The 18,202-nt window shown below is 43.0% G+C and overlaps 1 protein-coding gene across 1 annotated transcript in view; it reads right to left on the reverse strand.

Annotated features, from left to right (window-relative positions):
- Window positions 1-18,202, reverse strand: part of CNGB3 (cyclic nucleotide gated channel subunit beta 3) — a 673,231-nt gene that overhangs the window by 454,627 nt on the left and 200,402 nt on the right. The window contains exon 3 of the mRNA XM_086918038.1: window positions 11,827-12,018. Within this exon, the coding sequence (XP_086774164.1) occupies window positions 11,827-12,018 (192 nt within the window). The remainder of the gene's footprint in view (window positions 1-11,826; window positions 12,019-18,202) is intronic.

Below are 18,202 nucleotides of genomic sequence, written 5' to 3' on the forward strand. Positions count from 1 at the left end.
TGTTGTGTTGTCTTTATGCAATAGGACACATTATGCTTTTATCCTTGAAAGGAAGGATTATGTACCTAGTCATACTGCTCAAAGCTATAGTCAGATTATGAGTAGTTGCTGTTCTCTCTGAGGCCAGTTGGTGCTGATAAGCACACTTGGAGATGCATTGAAGCATCTGTTATTATCCTGGAATTTGTCGGCTCTGAAATGAATTTGAGGCCTTTAGCTATATTGTTTTTTATGTCCCCCATAGTAAAATTAACCTCATTTCATGTGTTACTTCGATCTTGTCTACGAATAAACCAGCTGTGTTCACTAATTGTCTAGTCCCTCTTGTAACAGCCTCATGTGACAAGTGAATGTAAAAGGATATGATAGATAAAAAAGGCATTTGAACTGATGGACTGTGATCAACTCTTTGCTCTGTATCCAATTGACTAAATTGTGCAACTTTTCCTAACCCTGTGTCTAGGATAGAGCCTAATAATTGAATTCTTGTGTGAAGAATGAATTACAACATTTGAATTTTGATGGCTGGACTTAGATCTTCAAATAACCCTTGACATGTCTGCATGGACATGGTGGTTGAACCATATGTTGTTCCTTTTATGAACCAGTTGTCGTGATAAGGAATGCCTGGTGACCAAGTTTCATTAAATGTGCAGCAATGGTTGACATGTATTCGTGGGATTGTTTTTTATCCGAAGGGCAATATTGTGCATAGATAATAGCAAAAAGCCACCTCCAAATGAAAATATGTTTGTTGCTTGGGGAAGATAGGAATATGAAAATATGCATTCTGCAGGTCCAAGTTGGTAACAACTCTGATTCTCTTAACAATTGGGACGATATTCTGCAACAAATACATTTTGAATGTTTGTAATTTGAGGTTTACAATCAGTTGTTGTAGGCCTAAAATACGTCTTCATTCTCCTGTCTTTTATATCACTGAAAGAATGTTGTGTTGAAGCAAATGTAGGTCTTGGTGTTGCATTTTGCCCTCTGGGGTTTAAGAGAGTTTCTAAAAAAAACAGAGTGTGGCCATATAAATGGGGGTATTAGTTGTGCAGGATAACAGGCCTGCACAATTAATAGGGAATACTGGGAACAGAGCACTCCATGATAGCTCTTGACTAACTCAGGACAGCAAAGCAGCAGGACAGACCAAGGCCTATTCAAGGCAGGTGGTGGGGGTTAAATAGTCACCATTCACTGGCATTCAATAATAACACTCAATAAGTAATTGTCCAGTCAGTGTTTTTTTATCTTTGAAAAATGAAACATATATTTATTACACACACACTACTAAATATCACAAATATATAACGTTACATCACATGCATTTACAACGCATGCCCTTACAACGTGGTCAGTACAACAGCCGCGTTGTTACCATGTGTACTATTACAACGCAAGTCATTATAATGTTGCGTTGTAATAGTATGCGTGGTAACAATGCAGTTGTTGTAATGACCGTGCTGTAATGGCACCCCGTTGTACTGACAGCATTGTAAACGCTGTTTCCCAAATACCACACATTAATTTACAAGCACATACATCGAGGGAGATAGAAATACCTTTGGTGATATTAGGAAATCAAATTTGACCATTAATGGGTCATGACCCACACAAATCAAAATACCCCCCAACACACACCAGATCGAACATCACTATACAATATGTATGACCTTAAATAGGGCAGGCCTATTGACTTTGTCACAGGTCATCACATAAAACCACAAGGTATGTGTAGATCTGTCAGCCGTAGGGTGGTCTTCCCCCAATTTTGTTTGTTTTTTCCCTCCACTATTTGTTGAATCTTTTTCTTGGCCTTAGGATGCTGAGCTCTTTACCCTTGCTAATAAATGCTAAAGTGAGTGTGTTTCTTCCCTAAACATGTGTGTAATTGGTGTATACCTGATTGACATATTTAATTTACTTGTACACTACTTGTAAAATGGTATACCATATACCCAGGGCCTGTAACTTGAATGCTACTTGTGGATCTGCAGAACTGCTTGTGCCAACCACAGAAGTAACCTTTCAAACCTGTCTCAGTTCTGCCACAGGACCTCTGTGTGCAGTTTACTGCCACTCCGACTTAGCATTAAAACTACTTGCCAAGCCTGAAACTTCCCCTTATCTTACATATAAGTCACCCCTAAGGTAGGCCCTATGTAGCCATTAGGGCAGGGTGCTATATAAGTAAAAGGAAGGACATGTACTTTTATGTTTTGCATGTGCTAGTAGTGACAAAGAGCCTACTTTATGTTTCGCTACTGTGAGGCCTACTTCTCTCATAGAACAGCATTGGGAATTCCTTAATACACTTATTAGCTGTAGTTCCTGATCGGATAAGAGTATTGTTAGAATAAACACAGCAAGCAATAGTTGAGGAAGAGCTGGTTTAATCACGTCTAGGTCTCTCGCACTCCTGCGCCTCACACCAACGTTCTATCACAGACGCCTTGCTAACATTCCAGAGCTCTGATAACACGGGAAGGGGAGGGGTGTTGGAACATACCATTATAGACAACCAGTAAAAAGGAGATTACAACACATCTCCCTCTGTACGGAAATAACAACAGTTTACAACCATTTCTCATTGGAAGAGAAGCTACTACAACATACCATTAGTATATCTACTAAGAACAATAACAACATATCTAGCGCATTTAAACAAGGTGAGATTACAACACATCTCCCCTTGTACATGGACAATTCAAGTGAAAGGTCCTCAGAGAGGAAAGGTTACATCGCTTAGGTTACATAGTCCTTTTGCCAACTAGGTGGCTGACGCATCCTGGTCACTCTGGTTCCCTGCGTGTCCGATGAATCATCGTCTGGGGTTTGCTCACCAACAGCCGTTGGTACGCACACATCTGGGCAAGCACACACATTGTCTATACTCCATGTACTTCCATCCTCCAGCACTAAGGAGTTATTATTCACACTCTGTATCCTTGCAGGTTTAGAGAAGGAGGACACTTTAGCTCGACCCACAGCAGGTCTTTTGACCACCACCCATTGGCCCACATAGAACTTCTTGGATGATGTTCCCCATTTCTGGTCGTACCTGGTTTTGTACTCCTTTTGGTGTAGTTCCACCTTGTCTTTCACAGACTGCCTGTCCACCCATACAGGACTGTTCCCATTCAACCAATTAGGGTTAAGCTTGGACCCAGGGTTTCTCCCTTTGAGGGACACAAATGGAGACACCCCTGTCACTGCATTAGGGGCAGAATGATAAGACCACAGAGTTTTCCTCACTGCCTCCTCTACTGGTTCACACATAGTAACAGCCATTTGAATAGAACTCTTCACCATCCTGTTTGCCCTCTCCACCATACCGTTAGCCTTGGGACAGTAAAGGGGTGTTCTGTGAGATGGCTAAGTCAGACAAAAACTTTTTCATGACTTCTGACGTAATTTGGACCCCATTGTCTGTCACTAGGGAACTGGGGATACCTTCAGTAGCGAATAATTCCTTCAGGAATTCTATCATATCCTGAGTGGTTATAGAGTGGACAAACTTGGTGCTGATCCAATGTGAATGGTAGTCTATAATCACAAACATGAATCTCTGGTTGGCTCTGAGGAAATTCATGGGCCCAATTATGTCAAGTCCCAACTTGTCCCACGGTTTACTGGGAACCTCTACAGGAATAAGGGGGGCTTTGTGTACAATTTTAGATTTGTCACTCCTGCCACACGCTTCACAATCCTTGACCATGCTTTCTACCAACCCATCCATACCTGGGAACCAATAGTGTTGTCTCACTTTACTCTTTGTCATACTTCTTCCTGGATGACCCTCATGTGCAAGCACAATGATCCTGTTTCTCATTCCCACCGGGGGAATGACCTTGTTCCCTCTCCACAGCTGACCATTCATGCTGGATATTTCATCCTTCACAGACCAATAAGGTCTGAGGTTCTCAGCTAACTCTCTATTGTGCTCAGGCCACCCTTTCTCAACAAATTTCATAAGATCCTTTAATTCTGGGTCATTTTGGGAATCATTCTTCCATTCCTCTTTACCAATGGCTGGAAGTTCCACCGCAAGTATAGTTTCATCTGGTGGTTCACTTACATTGTCTTCACCTTTTATGGGCAACCTAGACATACAATCTGCAATGGTATTCTTCTCACCAGCCACGTAACACATTGTGAAATTGTACCCTTGTAATGCCAGTACCCATTTGGCGATACGTGGAGTGGCTCTCTCCAAATTCTTAGTTGAGAATAGGGGAATCAATGGTTTATGGTCAGACCTTAGTGTGAAAGGGATACCCCACAGGAAGAATTTAAAGTGGATTATAGCCCAGTAACACACTAAGGCTTCCCTCTCAATGGTGGAGTAATTTGATTCAGGGTCCTTAAGTGTTCTGGAAGCGAACGCAATGACCCTTTCGCATCCACCATTGGTTTGGGTGAGGGACGCCCCTAGGCCCTTGCTGCTAGCATCTGTAGTAAGAGTGGTCTTTTCATTGGGATCGAACGTCCCCAAAGTGGGTGCTCTTGCGATGGCTGCTTTAATGTACTTAAATTCCTTCTCGCACTCCTCACACCACTTAAAAATGCAATTTTTCTTTAGGAGTTCTCTCATGATACTTGTGTGACTAGAGAAATTCTCCACAAACTTGCTCATGTACTCAACCAAACCCAGGAAGGATCTGACCTCCTCTTTAGTAGACGGAGAGGGAGCAAGGGATACAGCATCTACCAAACTGGTTTTAGGTTTTATCCCTTCACCGGATATGGTATGCCCAAGGTAGGTCACAGTTTTGACTCCTATCTTACATTTGTCCTTTTGTGTAGTAAAACCAGCTTTACTCAATTTACATATAACTACTCTTAAGATAGAGTTATGCTCGCACTCAGAGTCCCCATAAATCAATATGTCGTCCTGGAAACACAGAACCTTACTGAGGTCTTCCAGGATGTGTTGCATTATGCGTTGGAAAACCGCCGCCGCGGACGCCAACCCGAAAGGCATACGATTATACTGGTATGCTCCGAATGGCGTAATGAAAGAGGTAAGGTTCTTGGACTCCGGATGGAGGGCAACCTGGTGGTATGCCGCCGAGAGATCCAATACACTGAAAAATTTGGCACCCTTTATGACACTGAGCATCTCATTTATTCTAGGGAGAGGATGCCTCTCTACCCAGATGTTGGCGTTGAGATCCCTAAGATCCACACATAAACGAATCCCTTTGCCACCACCTTTGGAAGCGACCACAATGGGGGCTAACCACTCAGAACTCTCAATTTTTTCAATCACCCCCAAGGACTCCAATTTCTCCAACTCCTTTTTCAGGGAATCTCTCACCACCAATGGCACTGATCTGGCTCTGTGTACCGTGGGCTTGCAATGTTTTTTAAGTTTTATTTTATGAAGAAATCCCTTTAACAAACCTAACTCACTGGAGAATACTTCAGGGAACTCCTCACACACCTCATTACCGATATTGGGTTGCTCAATCAAATAGACAGGTTCTGAGGCGTTGGGGTCTAATCTTATGCCTAGGTCCTTTTGATGTCTCCATCCCAGTAAGCACGAACCTTTCTTGGTTAGATACACTTTACCCACAGTAGCTCTATCTTTAAATCTGATGTGCATAACGATCATTCCTACCACAGGTATGGTGTCATGGTTATAACCACCCGGGTTGATGTCAGTGGGTAAGACTTCATAAACCTTGTCAGCAGACTTGGTCTTGAATGTGGGTTCATCTATAAGGGTGTACGGTGAACAAGAATCCGCATAAACTCTATACGCCACACCATCAAGCAATATTTCACATTCTGGATAGCTACATCCAGTATTTTCCAACAATTCATTAACCATAAACACTATATCCTCCCTTGGTTCCTCATCATTCCAAATCATATGGGTCATTTCTTTCTTAATATCATGACACACCTTGGTGAAGTGTCCCCTCTTGTTGCATTTTCTGCATATGGCACCCCTTGCTGGACATTTTATACTATTCGCCAGGTGATTAGGATTACCACAACGGAAACATTTCATCTTTTGAGACTCTTCTTTTAAGACAGTGCTACTCTTCTGTGACAATTTGCTCTTGTCATATTTGTTGGACACCTTAAGGATTTCATCCTCACATACTTGTTTCACCTCAACCGCCTCTTTCATCTCATTCATACAGAATGCTGTGTGCTCAATGCTTTTGGCTATGTCAATAGCTTGCTTTAATTCAGGGGCATCAGCCAGTAACTTTTCCTTTATTTTCCTATCAGAAGTGCACCTGACCAATTGGTCTCTTATAAGTGAATCTGTGAGATTTCCAAAATCACAGGTGGAAGACAACCCTCTAAGGACAGCTATGTAATTCACCACCCTTTCTTGTTTCCCTTGAACCCTTGAAAAAAATTTGTGTCGCTCCAATACCACATTAATTTTTTTTCCAAACTGGACTTCCAATTTTTTCAAAGCAATACGGTAAACATCTGGTGGAACATCCCCTTCTCCTTCTCCACCTCTATTTTCCAACTCAACTTCAGGTAAATTATCATATATTTCACTAGCATGCTTACCCAAATTGTGTAACAATATGTGCAATTTCCTTTCTGATGAAAACCTGTTACCTCCTATAGCTATCAAATAAGACTCAAATACCTTCTCCCAATTCTTCCATGGAGTGAGAGGTTCTCCATCATCATTGAGAAATGGAGGGGGTTGTGACATCGACATTGCAGTAGCCATTAGGATCTAATACACTCAATACCCCCAGTGAGATTTAAAATTGCAAAACACTTTTAAATAGCTCTAGGCAATACGTGACGAAATTGGTATCAACAATGTCAAAAGAAAAGTTTCAGTCTCAATAAGCTGTGCCCGTCAGCGTGACACGCACCAATTAGTGAAGAGATGAATGCTGTGCCAGTCAGCGTGAACGCTCAACAGGCTCCTGAATAAAGTGCCTTGTAACGTTGAAAATATTAAACAGCGCAACAGCAACCTCCGACAAGCTTAAGATGAAAGCTGAATGCTGTGCCTGTCAGCGTGAACGCTCAACAGGCTCGTGAATAAAGTGCCTTGAAACGTTGAGAATATTTAACAGCGCAACAGCAACCTCTGACAAGCTTTGGACGAAAGCTGTGCTTGTCAGCGTGAGGATCCTGACAAGATTTCCCAATGAAAACTGTGCTTGTTAGCGAAGAATAGCTTCATCTGCGCTTCATTCCCATAGGCTTAACATCGGCTTTGTATAGGCTTCAAACAAAGCTCAGGCTCCTTTATTGAGGAAACTGCCGCCAAACCAGGTGCACAGCGTCACTCCTGCGCTTAGGTTCACTCACTGGATGCCCTCTCATGACCTGAAAACTCCAAACACACACAGCTTGGCTCTGCAGCTGAGAAATGACGGAGCGCTAAACTGCAGGATTAGCTGGATACTGTAGGTGGCGTCAAAGCTGTATATTTCAGCTGACAGTTCTCCTCTGAAGGCTTCTCCGCAAAGTCTCTCACACGACTCTACATACAGGAGAAGTGAGACGGCTGCACAATTACTCTGGCACCGTGACAATTAATTACTTGGCATCCGAGAAAACTTAGGCTAAATCGCCGCTCCGTTCAAAAGTCTCCCAGTGGCGGCAGTTACTAGTGAAGCGTCACCCCTTGGACAGTTCACGGAGCGAGGCCCTCCGCAACAATAAGTTAAGCACTGGCCTCAATTATCATACTCCTTCCGTAAATGTCATATGTAACGCCTCAAGGAATCAATCATCTCTGATATGCGGGACAGTCTAAACTCGCGCACCGTTCACCGCAATCTGTCCTCCGCTCACAAATGATACACTGCGCACACTTTAAAGATGACTCACGGTTACTTCTCGGGCTGGTGTAGTGGCTCACGGCAGTGCTGAATGAACGGGGGAAGACCAGGACCTGCCCCCTGCGCAGCCTCGTCGCCAATTTGTTAGAATAAACACAGCAAGCAATAGTTGAGGAAGAGCTGGTTTAATCACGTCTAGGTCTCTCGCACTCCTGCGCCTCACACCAACGTTCTATCACAGACGCCTTGCTAACATTCCAGAGCTCTGATAACACGGGAAGGGGAGGGGTGTTGGAACATACCATTATAGACAACCAGTAAAAAGGAGATTACAACAAGTATCTTTATCATGTTTTATATGTTTGGAATAGTATTGATAAATCCTACTTACTGGTGAAGTTGGATTTTTAAATTACTATTTTAGAAGTAGCTCTTGTAGAAAGTGGCCAATTCTCTGCACTTACTTCTCTGTGTGCCTGAAAGCCTATCTACAATACACGTCTGGGGTGGGTGACAGCTACACTTTGTGCATTCCCTCTAGACAGCCACCACACAGGAAGGATAGGTCTATCTGAGTACACATCTACATACAACTGCATTCTGAAGATCTTGCATGGGCAGGATGGAAGGGAGGGGCTAACACTTCACTTGAAGATGTAGTGTCCTGTCTTTACACAAGTGTTACCCCATGGATAGCCTGGCAGACAGGACTGGACTGAAAGGGGAACCTGTGCACTCCAAAGAGCTACCTTGTAGCCACCCCCACATATCAAAGTCACTTTTGGGCAAAAATACTGTGTCTCTGACTCCTTAAATTCAGACGCTTCTGGATCTAAACTGACCCTCCGTCAGACGGACAGCCATACTGCTTAAAGCACTCAGTTCTGTACTGCAGACTTAGAAGATCTGCTTTTCTCTTGTGTTACCCTGCTGCCTGCTGCTCACTGACTGCTGAAGTAGAGCTAGACCCTCCAAGTGATCTCCAAGGGCTTGTTGGCTTGCCTCATGGCGCTTGAGAGTCGTCAGGGAAATCAAAGTCTCTGCCCCTGCTCCTGTGCCTAGCTCACTAAAAGTGGTCTAAATATTTGTAACATGGATTTTGACATACCTCCTATCAGTGTGTAGCAGATCCGGCGCACCGACCCAGTTGCAGGAGTAAAATCGCTGCATAGCTTCAGAACCAGAAGTTTTCCACCTGAGATTGACCGATCAGACAGCCTATCACCACTGTTGCAGCTTGGTGAGATGAACGCATCCCCTCAACTGCATGGCAGAACCCAGCGCATTGCTCAACACCTCTCGACTCGGGCATCCATCTCGGAAGTGATGCATCACCTTCACTGCATGAAGAAGATGGCTGCATTTCGCTGTTTGTGACCAGGAAAGGTACTTAGTTCATCAGGGCATGCGTAGGTCCTGTAGCCTGCCGGGGCTCTATCGTGGTCCAGCTGAACTTTGCCCTGGTCCAGCATGAACTAAAGTAACCTTTTTAGAACTTCTTGATGCTAAGCGCTTTCTGCATTTATTCTTTTAAAATTCAATATCTCAACTTCAGTACATTGGATTTTTGTCATTTTCATCTTGGTATATTTATAATTTAATAATCTATTTTTGATAAACTTGTGTGGAGCTTTTTGTGGTGTAATCTTTGTGTTACTGTGTGTGTGTTGCACAATTACTTTACACGTTGACTCTTTAGATAAGCCTGACTTCTCTGTGACAAGCTACCAGTGGGTGATCACGGGTTATCTTTTGTGCGCATTTAGCTTCCCTGACTAGGATTGTGGCTTTTGCTTGACAGGCTGCATACCTTTGCCAACCAGAAACCCAATTTATAACAGTAAGCCTTTGTCAAGGGGTCAGCACATCATTTCATAAGGCAAGCCTATTGGATTTCTCAAGGAGTCACCACATCAATATATATGTGAAGCCTATTGGCTTTACCAAGTAGTAGTAACAGACCAATAACCACATGCTAAAAGCTGACATACTGTAAAATCAGACTGAAGCAAATCTTAACAATAAAAGGCTGCTGATGTCCTAAACTATGTTGAAAATATTAGTATCAGTATAGAAAAAAACATATCTGAGGGAATTTTAGCAGGGCTCACAGGGTTTCCCTTCACACACTATGTGCGGCAAAGATCTGAGGGATGGTCGCCTCCGCAGGGTGTGGTCTTCAGTCTACTTCAAAGTGATTGACAGATTGCTTCTTTTTAAATGATGTGATTAGACTGCTCAAGTGACAAAGTGTAGAGCCACTAGGCTTTGATTAACATAAGATTGCTATTGTATAGATACCATGGTCCTCCCAGCCCAACAACAAAGATGATGCATGTATGTGAATCTAGAAAAACATCCAGTATTGGAGAAATGATAAACACCTTGCTAGTGGCATCAAATCTAATTATTGTTTTAGGTATAAACTCTGTAATCATAACTGCAGTGTTGCTTGTACTGTCTGAGTCAGCTCTTTCTCCTACCTAATACCTGCATGCATTACAGGAACTTTAAGGTAGATGTATCAAAATACCTATTTGCGATTCTCAAATGGCGATTTTTTGAGAATCGCTATTTGAGAATTGCAAAATGGTATGTATGTAAAAAAAGCAATTTTTTTTGCGATTTCTTAATATCCCTTATTTGCAAATAGCAAATTGCGAATTCTCAATGAAGGAATAATTTCCTAGTCATTTCTATGGGTCAGGAGGCCCATAGGAATGAATGGGAAGTTATTCTCAATTTGCGATTCTTAATTTGCGAATCGCAAATTGAGAATAATTTCAAGGGTGCAAGGGTGTCATAGGGACACCCTGATGCACCCCTGAAATTTACATGTTTGTGCATATGGCGCACATACATGCCCCAAGAGCATATATGTGTGCCACATGGCACCTTCACAAATGGCAAAAAGTGCATTTGTGAAAGAAATCGCAAATTACCACCAACCTCAAGTTGGTGGTAATTTGCGATTTCTTAATTAGGAATCGCACAACTTGGGTGCTTCATACATAGCATTTAAGGAATCGCAATTTGCGATTCCTTAAATGCTGACGCAAAGTTAAGGAATTTCAAATTTTGCGATTCCTTAATTTTGCGATGCAATTTCAATAATACATCGCATTTTCCCCGTTTTTTGTCTCAAACGCTGCTATTTTGCGAATCGCAGCGTTTGCGACAAAAAAATCGTTTGATACATCTACCCCTTTATACTTACTAATTACAGACCTCCAGCTAAAGGTTGAAAAAATATTTCAGATTTATCATGGGAATGGACTGGTAAGCATCTGCTCAGGCAGGGTGATAGCACCCCTCCTCTGAGCTCCACACCTTAAAACCCAGTGTCATTTCTGGTGCATAGGATTTCCACATTTCTTAGAAAGAAATACCGGGCGTTTAAGGTTTGCTATTCTGGAACAGTCAAGAGCTGGCAAAAGAAAAATAATTTGTGTAAACTTGTCAGGATTAACTCTGTTTGCTCCATTAATCATTCTGAAACAATTTAGACAGCTCACACATACTTTTTAACTGGTTTTTATATGCGTTTGCTGTTTTAAGCTTATGCATCAGAAGAAAAAAAGATATCTGATTTCAGTTCTTATCTCAATATTTTTACCGGTCTGGACTTAAAAATACAGGCAGGGCTGGCAAAAGAACGGTCAGGTGGAAATCATCCGGTGGTGTAGAGTAAGTGCATTGATGAGAAAAAATGACCTTGGTCAAAAATATTTTGATAATCAATATTCACCTAAAAAAATACAATTTAACACAATATTCTATTTTGCCAACTACTTGAACTGCGAATATATTTTATTCTTCTTACTCTCAAATACCTGAAAATCAATTTTATGCTTTTTAAATAAAAAAACAGTTCTCACCAACACTTATTCTCCTTTACATTGCATGCGGATTCATGAACATTATTAAAAAAAATTGAATGAAATAAAAGTAACCCTGTCCTAAAGTGTTGCACTTCTTTCCCAGAGGAACAAGCCTCACCATTTCAGACTACTTCGCGACCCATGTGGATTACCTGTGTATGAATCAATGGACTCTGGAAGTTTAAATTTCTTCAAGCGCTCTTTAAACGTCCGCTTTTTGAACTTGCAACACAACATGTCACAATAGTGCTCCTCTTCTGGCACGACTTCCGGCTCCTTTATTTTATCCTCTTCTTTCTTTGGCGGCTGGGCTTCCGGTGCAGGCGCCTTCTTTTTGACCGGAGCTAAGAAAGGAAGGAATACAAACAGCAAAGGTGTGTGAATAAGGACACTTTTTGGAAGGATTCTGGCGTATAATGACCTAAGGGCTTTTTAACAGCATGATGAAATGCACACATCCGCAGCAAAAGATGACACTACTTAATGCCCACTTTATAGAAATTCCAGTAATGGTTTTGAGGTAAGCATGGTTATACATGTCCTCTGTTGGTTGTTTTGGTAATCGCATTCCTGGCACCTGTACCACGTATTGCGTTGATTGACAGTATGAGTAAACATTACATAGTGCCCAGGCCAGGGGTTGAGCCTTGCGAGTGAGCCAAGTATGCGGCTGGCACGAAAATAGGCTGCGGGTCCAGAGTGGCGGTGTTGGACCTGCGATGGGCAAGCCCAGCACAAAGAGGGTAGCTTGGCTCAAGTGTCAAGGCAAGTGAAGGCTATCGTGTTAAGCCGGCTTTGAACCAATAATATCTCTTTGTACAACCACCACAAAGAAGGACACCACACCACTGTTGTAGAAAAATACGATTCCTCTATGTAAAAATTCTCTGTTGTGAATGGGGGATCAATTTAGGAAAGCACCTTTACATCTCTTTTGGTCACAATTTGCTGGGTTTCGATTTTGGACTAGATTCAATAAATAGCTTTGGAATACAGTTCATCAATAAATAGAATGAATATCAGGAATAAATATTGTCAATAAATAGAATAAATATCGTGAATAAATATCTTCAATAAATAGCATAAATATCACTTTCTGTTTAGCAAAATAAATACTGGTTCAGTTAAATAAACAACCACATATTCTTTCTGGTATCGCTGCCACCAATTAAATAGTTCAGGAACATTACATTTGTAAATACTTTTCAGGTTGGAAAGATAACTCTTACAGTTTATGACGTTTTCACCACTAATGTACACAGGCTTCTCTGGGCACAAAAAGGAGTGCTGGGACTCTTTTAAGAATCACACGGGGGTTATGCGCGTATATCTAAAAGGCAAGGAAAGACAGTGAACACTTCATTTACACTCGGCTGCCACCGGGTTGAGATCTCTGTTTGCCGGTGGGGGTCTAAGCGCGCCTAGGGGCTTCTACCACCGCTAGCACCAGTTCCAAGTCTTTAGACTGCCGAACGGGGCTGCCGAAGAGGTCACACAATCTTTGCGCTCAGTCAAATAGATGCCGGTTCACAGTTCCTTTATAACAGCGCTTCCCACCTGAAGAAACGGGCCCACCTCACATCGGCTGCCATCGAAAAGCGATTCAGTCGGGTTCAGCACTTCTCTCGCCAGCGACGGGTTCTCAGGGGCTCCACGGACCTCCCTCCGACTTCCTCAAACAGGGGATGGTTCCCGCCCACAGCTTCAGCCGCTGATTCACTGGGGAGGGGCAGAGACAGTAGTCCCACCCAACGAAGGCCGGCCTTTCCCCGCCCCGGTGCACCACCTTACCTCAGTCTGCGCAGGAAGCTCTCTACGCCGGTGGAGCTCGGAGACGTCCGAGCTCCTCGCTGGAGGCGCCTGTCACAAGGAGGCACAGAGGATGCTCTCGGTCGCGGCGAACTTTCTCTCGCCTCGCGACCCGAGTCTGTCATAATTCACCACCGGGGGGGCGGGGAGGCACACGAAGACGGCCACAGTCTCTTGGGGTTGACGAGGCACACGCTGGGCAGGCACTGTAGGCGCGAGGTCACCGCACACACAGCTGACTGGAACGCCAGTCAGGATCCACGCCAGTGACTCTTGCTTGCTCCACTGCCACACTACCAGCCGCCTCAGGGGTCAACAGGGTAGGTGTCAATCTGGTGTCAAGTCTGGAATCTCCTTCTTCACCTAGATCTGGAACATCATTATCCTATCTAGTCTTCTGGTCATCTAAAATGGCCGCCAGGGACTGGACCTTATATAGCCAGTGCCCTGAGGTGCTGGCTCGCGCCAGTAAGTTCTAGAACCTTCTTTGGGCCAGGCCAATGACATGGCACTACTGAAAGGTATTTGGGACCCTAACAGCCACCATACTGGGGTTCTAGAGCAGCCATTTTGTGTACCTGAGGGAAATAAAGAAATTCCTGTCAGGAATGCGCGCCAAGCAAAAGGGTGCCAAAACCTTGAAAGGTCAAGGTTCATGGAGGCTCCAAGGGGAGTCACTCACATGAGGAAAAAGTGTGGCCACCATTTTGAGGCATCTCATATAGGTTGTCAATCCCAGTCTATAAGGTCACAGGTTCCTTGTAAATAGGTGCCGAAAACCTTGTGAACAACTGGGCGTCAAGGAACATCCAGCTCCATGAAACAGCACACAAAAGGTCCTGGTAGACAAAGAAAAGCGACACATTTTTGGAGGTACAGGGGAACAAAAGAAATCATAGTGGTGAGGGGACTCTCAGAAGCAGACGGGTCTAACAGGCGGCTTAGGAGACCCAGGCAGCTATATCCCAGCTCTGCACTCAGTTTCGTGCAACGGGTCCCTGGTGTGGCTGTCACACAGCGTGAATTTCTTCACTGTACCGTTTAAGCCAGCAAATACTGGGAATGCCTGCCTCATCACCACAGTCTGTCTGCCAGTGACATTAGAGCCTAATCATGACTCTAGAAAGTTGACAAATAAAACATAACCGGACTCCGTAGTTGACAGGAATGGTGGCAAAATGTAGTAAGAGAGCTAGGGTGTACGTGCTGACACGCCCCTTTCCAACCGAGTACTCATCCCATCACACTCTCCAGCAAAGCCCAGCTAGTCAGTTTTGTCAATAAGTTTTCGGCTTTTAGGTTACATATTCCAATAGCTTTAATTCAAGCAGCAACTCACGTCTATAAAATCTCAGCAGCAACTAACGTCCATATAATCTCCACATGCGTGTTGCTGTCAATGCACTTAAATAAAATTCAGTCATCCTCGTTTCGATGTTTTTTGGCTGACACAATGAGAGAATCGGAAGCTAACAGAAACCATTGGCAGCGTGCCTTCCCCTTTTTCAGAAATGTTTGATTCCTTTTAATAGTAGCTTCTCCTCTTTCTTCGTGACCTTTGTAATTGTCATGTTCTATTAACTCAGAGCAAACATCAACCACGAACCAGGTTTCAATTTGAAGATCCGTCAATTTCAGTTTTAAATAACAAGTTATTTGCTAACATGCACATCTATCTTCTAGATGAATGTCAATCCGTTGATTTTTCCGACGCTCTTTCATCTAGTGCTGTGCCCCAACATCAGGTAACATATTCTCCAGTAATAGATACTTACACTTAGGATACACGTGGGCTCCTAGGTGTGTTGTCCAGTTCAGCACGTCGCCATAAATGTTAAGTAGACTATTCAACCGATATTTTCTTGAAAGTATTTAAGTATAAGGTACAACACACCAGCACGACAGGAACGCTCCGCGCAGGCAGCTGGCAGAACTGAATAACTGTCAACTGTCAACTGTAAACTGTCAGAGCAGGTATCAGCTGGCATTCCATAACACCAGCTGATGACACAACAATGCATGCGCGAGGATAGGGACGCACGTGGAGGGACGGAAACCTAAAGGGGACAAGAAGGGGAAAAGGGAAGTACAATGCAACATGTGCACTGGCTCGGTTAATGAACAATAATGAAGAAAATGCAGGCTGCCAGCTCGTGCGTGTACGGTTGATATATGGGGTTTATTTCATGGGTGGTACAGAGAGACCGAGCCGCCCCAGTCTTTATTTCCGGTACTCTAGAAGAGCACCCCATGAAATAAATAAACACCTGTCAGAAAAAATATGAAACTAATTGCCCAGTTCATTAACAGTAGACGAAGAGGGATGGGCTTCTCAATTCCTTGAGCTAGAGGTCACTTGCGTAACTGCAACAGGAACAGTCGCAGCTGCTCTGGGCAAATGCTGTCTACTCTGCACTGGTGCAAAACCGGCTTCAAAGGCAATAAAATAAACATAAGTGGCATCTACATCATAAAACAACATAACCTTCGTACCGGACACTTGCAACCTTCAGGAGGTTTATGATAAAAATTATATCAGGCACAGCGTTTACACATGGGCTGAGTAAACGCCGCCTGTCCTTGTTCCTATCGTGAAAATTACCGAAGGAAAAGTGACTCACATCTGGAGACATTCAGAAACCTATGAGGGTTTCGTCCTCTCGACTGGTATGAGCCAAGGTGGTCCATTGAGGTTGTGAAGACTACGCATGTCCAATGCAGTGGCTTAAAAATTTGTGACGCCCTGAAGAAATTGCCTAAATGTGAATGGCAATGAAACATGTCGGCAAGTAGAGTATGGTTAGATAAGTAGTAGCCATATTCACTTTTTTAGAGCCCACAACCAACACGAAAGAGACAGACTAAAGTAAAGTTCCGTGTTGTTTGTGGTTTTTATATGTTTGTTTTGACACTATTTGTGTTGTTCGTGGTTCCTATACACTGCACTTTCTCACAAACACATCTTTGTTTGTTTTTGGACACATTTCTTTCTTTCGAGCTTGATGGTGCCAATGATGAGATCAGGGCAATCCTGGTGAGTACCTGCCAGGTTCCCGTTGGTGGTGTGCCCGTGAGGCGCCATCTTGCTCATACACACTTTTTTCTGCCTATCTGAGTTTGGCACATAGGTGTGTGTTATTTGTTGTCTCACAACTGTCATTTTTCCAAGGGGTTGGGCAATTTATTTAAATTTGGCATAACATGGATGTACCTCCTACCTCATTAATTAAAATAGAGGAGTTATCTGCAAAAGTTTTGCAACATATGGTAAACATTAAATAGATAATTCACAGATGCCTCTGTGGTCTAGGGGCCCGATGTAGGTCGGTCGGTAACGGCCGAAAATCGTTATTTTCGGCCGTTACCGACCGGTATACCTGAAATGGTATGTAGGGGCTCAATTTTTCATAATCGGTAATTTTACCGAATCGGTAAATTTACCGATTCTGTAAAATACTGAATCGGTATTTTTACCGATTCGGTAATTCTCCGATGTAGGTGGGACTCTTCAGAGTCCCAGGAGCCTTAACGAATCGGTATTTTACCATCAAATCCAATTTGATGGTAAAATACCGATTCAGGTGTGCATGCACATGTGTGCATGCACACCTATGCCATGTGACAGGCAGACCTGCCCTTAGGGCAGGTATGCCTGCCACATGGCACCCGTGCCTGTTTTGGGGGTGCCAGAGGGTGTGAAAGTGACACCCCCTGCACCCTTGTGTGAATCGGTATTTACCGATTCGGTAAATACCGAATCGGTAATGCCCATTCATTCCTATGGGCTTTGAAGCCCATAGGAATGAATGGGGATTACCGATTCTGTATTTACAGAATCGGTAAATACCGATTGTTAAAGATTCGGTATTTCAACATCTGGATATACCTACATATCCACACTTTAGATTTACCGATTTTTAATTACCGAATCGGTAAAATTCGGTAATTAAAAATCGGTAAATCTAATTTACCTACATCTGGCCCTTGGTCTTTTTTGTGAAAATACTGTCATTTACGATGCCAATAGCACAAAATCTCGCAAATGCGAGACCAAATGCATTGCAAATGCTTGTTATTTGATGAAGTTTGTCAGGTGTTTTTCACCAAATGCATTAAAGTATTTTTTATTTTTGGCTTTGAGGTATTTTGATTTAGCATTCTGCATTTCAGCATCTTCATTGTGCTTACAATATACACTGGTAATAAGGTACAGCTGGTGGTAACCGAGGTGAAATAACATATGTGGTTATGCAGTTTCCATTTCCGTTCTTTAGGTTGGCAGTGCCAGCTTGCACCGTGGATCAATTTGACTGATCAGTTTCCTTTACAGTGCAACTGCACGAGTTGGTGGGAGAACACTTTACACAGAAGAAAAACAATTACTAAAGTTATTTGGAAAGTGAAACATCTGAGGAAAGTGAAAGGTCAGGTTGAGAACTTCAAATGAATGGGTTAGTTTAGATGAAGAAGTAAAGGATGCGTTTTGGTAGATCCACGAACAGGTGGGTTAGTAGATGTGTTTGTTGAGGAAAGAGAGCTCTATAATCTGCTTGCCACACAAGTGTACAGTTTATTCATAGCTTGTGAGTTCCCAATGTTTTTTATTTTATTTTTATTTGATGAAAATGCAGCAGAGAGCGAGAAAAGAAAAACGAAAAAAAATACTTCAAATAGCATTCATGGAAAAATATGAAAAGAAAGAAAGAAAGATTACATAAT

This window comes from Lissotriton vulgaris, chromosome 4_1 (assembly GCF_964263255.1).
Source record: "Lissotriton vulgaris chromosome 4_1, aLisVul1.2, whole genome shotgun sequence".
Taxonomy (NCBI): Eukaryota; Metazoa; Chordata; class Amphibia; order Caudata; family Salamandridae; genus Lissotriton; species Lissotriton vulgaris.